The following is a 7,804-nucleotide window of genomic DNA, read 5'->3' as shown; positions in this document are numbered from 1 at the left end:
CAGTGGTCTCACCGTAAGGCCTTGGCTGGCCTCCAGCTCACAGAGCTCTGCCTGCCTTTGCTGCCTCAGATTAAAGTCACAAATCACACCCAGCTCAGTATTTTCTAAGCCCATCTGAGGATCAGCATTTACCTTTTAATAAACATTGTGGAAAGGAAGAAATGAGCTAGGTATGGTAGCCCTTGCCTTTAATCCCAGCACTGGGAAGGCAGAGGCAGCTGTATCTCTTTGAATGCCAGGCCAGCTAGGGTTACGTAGTGAAACATTCTGTCTCACAGAAAGAAGCGGGGGTTTGGGTGGGGTGCTAAATCGGGTCTACTGTTGGCATGCCTGTAGTCCTAGCCCTAGGGAAGTGGAGACTGGAGAGAGATCAGGAGTTCTAAGTCATCTTCAGTTTGTAGTGAGTTTGCAGCCATCCTGGACTACTTGGGACCCTGTCCAGAATAAGTAAAATCATGGAGACCAAAAATTAATAGTGAGTGGGTTTTCTTATTGAATGGTAAATAGTATCTAAAATTGGTTCAGATAGTCAGCTCTGTGCACATAGTATAAGCCATGAGCTATATATTTTACATGGGTGAGTTGTAAAGTATGTGAATTCTATTTCAATTAAACTATTGTTTATTAAAAACATTTAGGGGCTGGGAGCATAATTAGTGATTAAGCGTGAGCCCTGGCTCAAGCCCAAAACAAAGTATCTAGAAGTTCCCCGTGTGGGCCGGTGAGATGGCTTAGCAGTTAAGAGCACTGACTGCTCTTCCGATGGTCCTGAGTTCAAATCCCAGCAACCACATGGTGGCTCACAACCACCTGTAATGAGATCTGGCACCCTCTTCTGATGCATCTGAAGACAGCTACAGTGTACTTAGATATAATAATAAATAAATCTTTTAAAAAAGAAGAAGAAGTTCCCTGTGTGTAAGTGTCCCTGCTGCTGCTGATGGTGTTGCATCTAACTGTGTTAAGGGCTCAGCACACACTGTGAATGTTCTGTCTTGCAGGACCTCCTCTATAGAAGGTCTAGGTCGCTGGTGGACTATGAAAATGCCAATAAAGCACTGGACAAGGCGAGAGCGAAAAACAAAGATGTTCTACAGGCTGAAACTTCCCAACAGTTGTGCTGTCAGAAGTTTGAAAAAATATCTGAATCTGCAAAACAAGGTACTGAAGACCTCCTTTGGGCTCGGCACATGCTTTATGGTGGCCGTTCTAATTGTTTTATTTTTGTTTGCAGAACTGATAGATTTTAAGACAAGAAGAGTTGCTGCGTTCAGAAAAAACTTAGTGGAACTTGCAGAACTAGAACTGAAGCATGCAAAGGTAGTGTCATTAAATATTTAATCATGGGGGCTGGAGAGATGGCTTAGTGGTTAAGAGCACTGGCTGTTCTTCCAGAGGTCCTGAGTTCAAGTCCCAGCAACCACATGGTGGCTCACAACCATCTATAATGGGATCTGATGCCCTCTTCTGGTGTGTCTGAAGACAGTGACAGTGCACTCACATACATAAAATAAATAAATCTTTTTTTTTTTGGTTTTTCGAGACAGGGTTTCTCTGTATAGCCTTGGCTGTCCTGGAACTCACTTTGTAGACCAGGCTGGCTCGAACTCAGAAATCCGCCTGCCTTTGCCTCCCGAGTGCTGGGATTAAAGGTGTGCACCACCACGCCCGGCTCAATAAATCTTAAAAGACTATTTAATCATGTAATTTTAAATTGAATCAGTTATAAAATAGTTATAAAATAACTAATCCTTTGATCAACCTCCTACAGGAGATTGGCACAATTGCCCTTGGATTATTTGAATGTTTTCTTTTACACTTTTGTGTGTGTGTGCACATGTTTGCATGTATGTATGTGTGGAAGTCAAAGGACACCTCTTGGGTTTGCTTCTCCTTTGTATAAGTTTCCAGATAAGCTGAGGGTTTATCCAGATAAACTGAGGCTTAATTAGCCCTCTCATCGGTCCTTATTGGGGTTTTGTTGTTTTCAGTACTAAAACTACCTAGGAAAAGTAGGATTCCCAGCCAGCATTCTGTCACTGAGCTACATTCCCGTGCTGACAGCATGGGAATAAGGTTGTCTGTCTGTCTGTCTGTCTGTTGTTGTTGTTGTCGTTGTTGTTGTTATTGTTATTGTTGAGGCAGCTTCTTAACTCTACAGGCTTGGTTAGAGCTCACTAGGTAGACCAGGCTGGCCTTAAACTCAGTGATCTTCCTGCCTCAACCTCTACTTGGGACGTTGTACTTTAACCTACCCACATGCTGAGACACACACACAAACTGGTGTTTGCCAGTAGTGGTAATGTATACCTGTAGGATACACTGGAAGAGGCAGAGGTAGGGTCACAAGTTCAAGGCTAGCCTGGGTTACATCTTTGGTGCTGGAGAGATGCCACAGCAGTTACAAGCAGCACCCGAGTCAGGTGGCTCATAACCATCCTAGCTCCATGTTCAGGAGAGAGAACATCCTTTTGTGGCCTCCATAAACACCTGAGTATATGTGGGATACACATACAAATAAAAACATATCTTTTTAAAAAAGATATGTCTCAGAAAAAAAAATGAAAGCAATCAATATTCTATCTAGTGGGTGAATGGATGAATTGTAGCATATTAATACATAGGCTATTATTCTATGATAAGCATAAAAAGAAATAAAGTCCTAATAGAGCATGGAAGATTTTTTCATTTTTTGTTTTTTCTCTTGAGACAGGGATTTTGTATAGCCTTGGCTCTTCTGGAACTTGCTTTATAGAACAGGCTGACTTTGAACTCACAGAGATCCACCTGTCTCTACCTCCAGAGCAATGGGATTAAAGATGTGCCACCACCACTCAGCAAGATAATTTTTTAAAATTATTTTTATTTCATTGCCTGCGTGTATATCTGTGAGGGTGTTGGATCCCCTGGAACTGGAGTTAGAGACAGTCGTGAACTGCCATACTGGAAATTAAACCCAGGCTCTCTGGAAAAACAGGCAGTGCTTTTTAACCATTGAGCATCCATCTCTCCAGCCCCATATCCTTATGTTTTAAAACCCATCAGTGTGTGATGGAGAAAGAGCTCATCAGGCTAAGAGCTAAGTTTTTTTAGAGGGGATGGGGATGGGTTTCACCCCCAGCACTCACATGTGGTTTGTAACTCCAGTTCTAGGGAATAACAGGTCCTCTACAGGAACCAGGCATGCATGGAGTGTACATACATGCATACATACATGCATACATACAGGCATACAAAAGCTCATATACATAAAGTAAATCTGAGATTTTTGTTTAATCCATGAATGGTTCTTGCTCGAAACTGCTATTATGCTGGCTTCGGGATGTTGATTTTCATTTTTCTTCTCTGTGATGCCGATCAAATCCAGGACTTTGCATATGCTAGGCAAGTATTCTACCACTGAGCTACACCCCATCTTTAAATGTTGATTCTCTTTCTCTTTCTCTCTCTTTTTAATTTAAGACTAACATCTTCCAAAACTTACTCTGTAAATTCAGGCTCAGTTTAAACTCATGGCAATATTTCTGTCCTGAGTTCTAGGATTACCAGAATGTGCTAGAGTCTCAGAGTCAGTCAGTGTCTCTGTCTCTCTCTCTCTCTCCTTCCCTCGCTCCTCCCTCCCTCCCTTTTTCCTTCCCTCCCTCCCTTTCTCCTTCCCTCCCTCTCTCCCTCTCTCCCTCTCTCCCTCTTTCCCTCCCTCTCTCCCTCCCTCCCTACTGATCCAGAGGCAGCAGGCAGACCTCTCAGCACCATGTCTGCCTCCAAGCTGCCCTGCTTCCCACCATGATGATAATGGGCTGCATAGCTGACCCTGTGCACCACCCCCAACTTACCTGTTGTCCTCTACAGGAGTTCCCATGGTCACGGTGTTTCTTCACAAGAAGTACAAACTCTAGCTAACAACCATCTGGGATTGCAGATGGTCCACTAGACTTAGCTTTTTACTTGGGTTTCAGGGACTCAGCTTAGGTCACCAGGCTTGTGAAGCAAATGCCTTTACCTGTTTGTCTGCTCCTCTATTCACTGTACCTCAAGTTTAAAATGGCAGGGTTTTCTTATGTAGTCTAGCACGGTCTCAAACTGACAGCCTCCTGCCTCAGGCCCCCAGGAGCTAGGGTTACTGCCTGCAATGGAAAGTTCTTCCTGTAGCACAGTGTTGTGTCTTAGTCACTGTTCTAAATCTGTGAAGAGACACCATAACCGCGGCAACTCTTTTTTTTTTTCTTTTTGATTTTTGAGACAGGATTTTTCTGTGTAGGCTAGGCTGGCCTGGAACTCACAGAGATCCACCAGCCTCTGCCTCTGCCTCCTGAGGGCTGAGATTAGAGGCATCACCACCATCCAACTCAAAGAACCTGTTATAAAAGAAAGCATTTAAACGGGGACTGGCTTATAATTTCAGAGGGTGGTCCATTATTATCATGGTAGGGAGCGTGGAAGCATGCAGGCAGTAGCTAGAACAGTCTGAGACCTTCACATCCTGATCCACAGCAAAGAAAGCCTGGGTCTGGCTTGGGCATTTGAAACCCCAAAGCCACCCCACCCCCCAACCGCCTCCTTGACACAGTTCCTCTAACAAGGCACACCTCCTAATGTCACTCCCTAAGTATTTAAATATGAGCCTACTCAAACCACCACAGTGGTTGTGGGGAGTTTAAACCGGATCTCTGTAGTCTTGGCTATACTAGAACTTCCATAGATCCATCTACCTGCCTCTATGTCCCAAGTGCTGGGATTAAAGATGTGTCTCACCACCAGGTGGAGGCAGAGGCAGGCGGATTTCTGAGTTTGAGGCCAGCCTGGTCTACAGAGTGAGTTCCAGGACAGCCAGGGCTACACAGAGAAATCCTGTCTGTGGACGTTGTACATCGTGGTGCGGAGCCTAGTGCGCACCACGATGTACAACGTCCACAAGCAGTTATTTTTTGTTTTTGAATATTAGTTTAATGCTATTACACAATTCAGAAATCAATTTCACTAGTTTACCTTGGACTCAAAAGTCTTATTTTACAGCTGGGCAGTGGTGGCACACGCCTTTAATCCCAGCACTTGGGAGGCAGAGGCAGGCAGATTTCTGAGTTCCAGGACAGCCAGGGCTACACAGAGAAACCCTGTCTTGAAAAACCAAAAAAAAAAAAAAAGCCTCATTTTACCCTTGCCAAAAACATGTCAAGGGTGTGGAAAGATGGTTGGCTGCTGAGAGCATTGGCTGCTCTGCTCTTGCAGAGGACCCAGGTTCTTCAGTCCCAGCACCCACGGTGACTTAAAGTGATAATTCCAGTTCTGGAGGGGCTGATGCCCACTTCAGACTGAGGGGTGCCAGGCACACAGGCAAAGCATTCAAGCACATACAATAAAAGTGAATCTTTAAACTAAGCCTTTGTGGCTCACACCTGCGATCCCAGCACTCTGGAGCCTGAGATAGGGGAATCATTAGTGCAAGGCCAGCCTGGTATACACCATAAAAGCTTTGTCTCAGATGTGAAATAAAATATATTTTTTTAAAAATGAATTTTTTTTTTAAGTAGAACAATCTAAACCATCCATTCTCATCTAGGTAGAAACTTATTTACTTAACAGGTTGGTACTTTGTTTTAATTGTGACATTAGAGTACAATTTTTCTCTTATGCTTGCTTTCTTGCTTGCTTGTGTGTGGCTCCTGACAAACATGCAGGCAAAAAACACCCATATACATCAAATAGTAATAAAAACAATATTTACAAACAACTCTTTGAAGCTTTTAGGACTGACATACCTGTTTCCTCCTTACCAGGGCAACCTCCAGCTCCTGCAGAACTGCCTTGCGGTTTTAAATGGAGACACATAGGCTTCACTCCGCCTTCTGTCAAAAAGGGCTGCCTTCAAATCCAGTTTGTTTTCCTGACGACCTCCCTCCGGCATCTAAGCTCACTGGGAACAACAGAGACAGCGGGCACAGTGCATCGGCTCTTCTTCTGAGAGACAGTGGAGCAGCAGGGCTCACCGGCTGCATGGCAGCGGCCTGCCACCTCGCACTCCACCTTCCAAGAAGCCCAAAGTTCAACCCTCTCTTTTCTTTGAGAAGCCTGTCTTACTGTGTTTATTTTCTATGGGGCGGTTCTGTGGCTGCAGGCCTTATTTAGAATCGCTTGTCCTGTTTTAACACTCTCAAAGTACTCTGTTCACACAAGATAAAGGTTGCCTTTCTGAATATTTTTTAAGCATCCTGTTCCCTTAGTTCTTTCATGTATCTGTGTAAAGCGTCTTAACGAAACTTACTTTGAGTTAATGAACGTAGAAGTTTCGGGTCAGACTTTATGTAAGCTTTATAAGTATGATCTCTGAAGAAAAGCAGATGCGTTAGTATGTTTGCCTTAAACTTGTGGACTAAACCAATATTGTAAACGCCCAGAGACAGCAGCGGCGTTTTGACTCCGTGCTCCTTGTATGGCTCTGGAATTCGGGGTAGCGATAATAAATCTACTCCGGCATTATGCTTTACAGTAAAAGTCTTTATCTTTTTTTTCTTTCATTCTCCCCTCCCCCCCCCCCCCACCACCCCCACCCCCCGTTTGAAATGGCCAAACCAGGTTCACTGAATGCTTTACCTCACATAGAGTGACCTTCTGGGTGCACTGATTCAAAATGCAGGAGTATCATGGTTCCCTAGATTCTCGTCTACAATTCCCTGGATTCCCTGTCTATCTCAGCAGATAACCGGGAGACATTGGTCAGCCGAGCCATTTGGTGGCTACCATGGCTGTCTAGTGAGTGGTATAGAGGAAAAGATGTCTGCTAGGAGGAGGGAGGGGCGCGATCCCCAGGACGAAAGGTGGGGTGCAGACAGGATGAAGAGTCCCTGCGTCTGTGTCACCTACGCCCGGTCTTTCTGACTGGCCCAGACTGCTTCCTGTGCCCCCAGTGTAAACTGGACTTGGATGATGGACTTCTCATATTTTTCTTACTCCTCTCCTATTTGGAAACCACAGGGAGTTTAGCCGGTCACCCTGGAACGGATTCCTAGTTTGTTTACATTTCTCCAAACCACCCTGACGATTCGGGTCAGGGTCTACCCAAGACCCAGACCCAGCCTCTCTCAGCGCACAGCGACCCAGGCTCCTCCCTCTGCTGGTTGGTGTGCTCGCTCTCTTCACGTGTTTGCCGGGGCCATTCCAACGTTGGTTTTCCTGTTGTCGGCCCAGACATCGTTTTTGTCCTTTGTGTGCAGTAACCCTAATTGGTAGAAACACACCCACGCGTGTCCCAGTGGGTGAGTGCAGGACCAAGGGCCCTTGCTTCTGGATTCCCTCCCATCCTCACCAGCTGCTCTTGAAGCCTCAATCCGATACGGGCAAGATCCTCTTCTGGCTCCTCCGTTCTCTGCTGTAAAGGACATGTTGACCTACCTCACAGGGATGTTGTGAGGACTAATAAATGTTGGTGCCGTGCTTCAGAAATGTGAAGGTGTTGTGTAATAGCCGAGAGATGGAAGAGGGACAAAGGATACCCGTGGGTTATTTTGTTTTTAAAAAGGTGGTCTATTTAGGAGCAGAAAGGAGTGAGTATTCTGAAAATTTTTATTAGATTTTTTTGCTTATTTTTTATTTACTCTGTATGAGCTCTTTCGCCTGCTCATCTGTCTGTCTGCTCCAAGTGCAGTGCTGGAGAAGGCCAGAAAGCGGGGAGGTGGGGTAGAGGAGAACATAGGATCCCCAGAACCGGAGCTTCAGTGTAGTGGATGCTGGGAAACCAACCAAGGGTCCTAGGGAAGAGCAGCCGGTGTACTCAGTCACAGAAACCGCTCTCCAACCCAGTTCTATTTTC

At 45.2% G+C, this 7,804-nt stretch overlaps 1 protein-coding gene across 1 annotated transcript in view; it reads left to right on the top strand.

Annotated features, from left to right (window-relative positions):
* Positions 1-6,489, top strand: part of Snx6 (sorting nexin 6) — a 41,245-nt gene extending 34,756 nt beyond the window's left edge. Inside the window, exons 12-14 of the mRNA XM_021178804.2 lie at positions 1,002-1,161; positions 1,235-1,320; positions 5,775-6,489. Of these exons, the coding sequence (XP_021034463.1) occupies positions 1,002-1,161; positions 1,235-1,320; positions 5,775-5,828 (300 nt within the window). The 3' untranslated portion in view covers positions 5,829-6,489. The remainder of the gene's footprint in view (positions 1-1,001; positions 1,162-1,234; positions 1,321-5,774) is intronic.
* Positions 6,490-7,804: the final 1,315 nt, after the last annotated feature.

This window comes from Mus caroli, chromosome 12 (assembly GCF_900094665.2).
Source record: "Mus caroli chromosome 12, CAROLI_EIJ_v1.1, whole genome shotgun sequence".
NCBI classification, from domain to species: Eukaryota; Metazoa; Chordata; class Mammalia; order Rodentia; family Muridae; genus Mus; species Mus caroli.
This window is presented reverse-complemented; position numbering and strand designations above follow the sequence as displayed.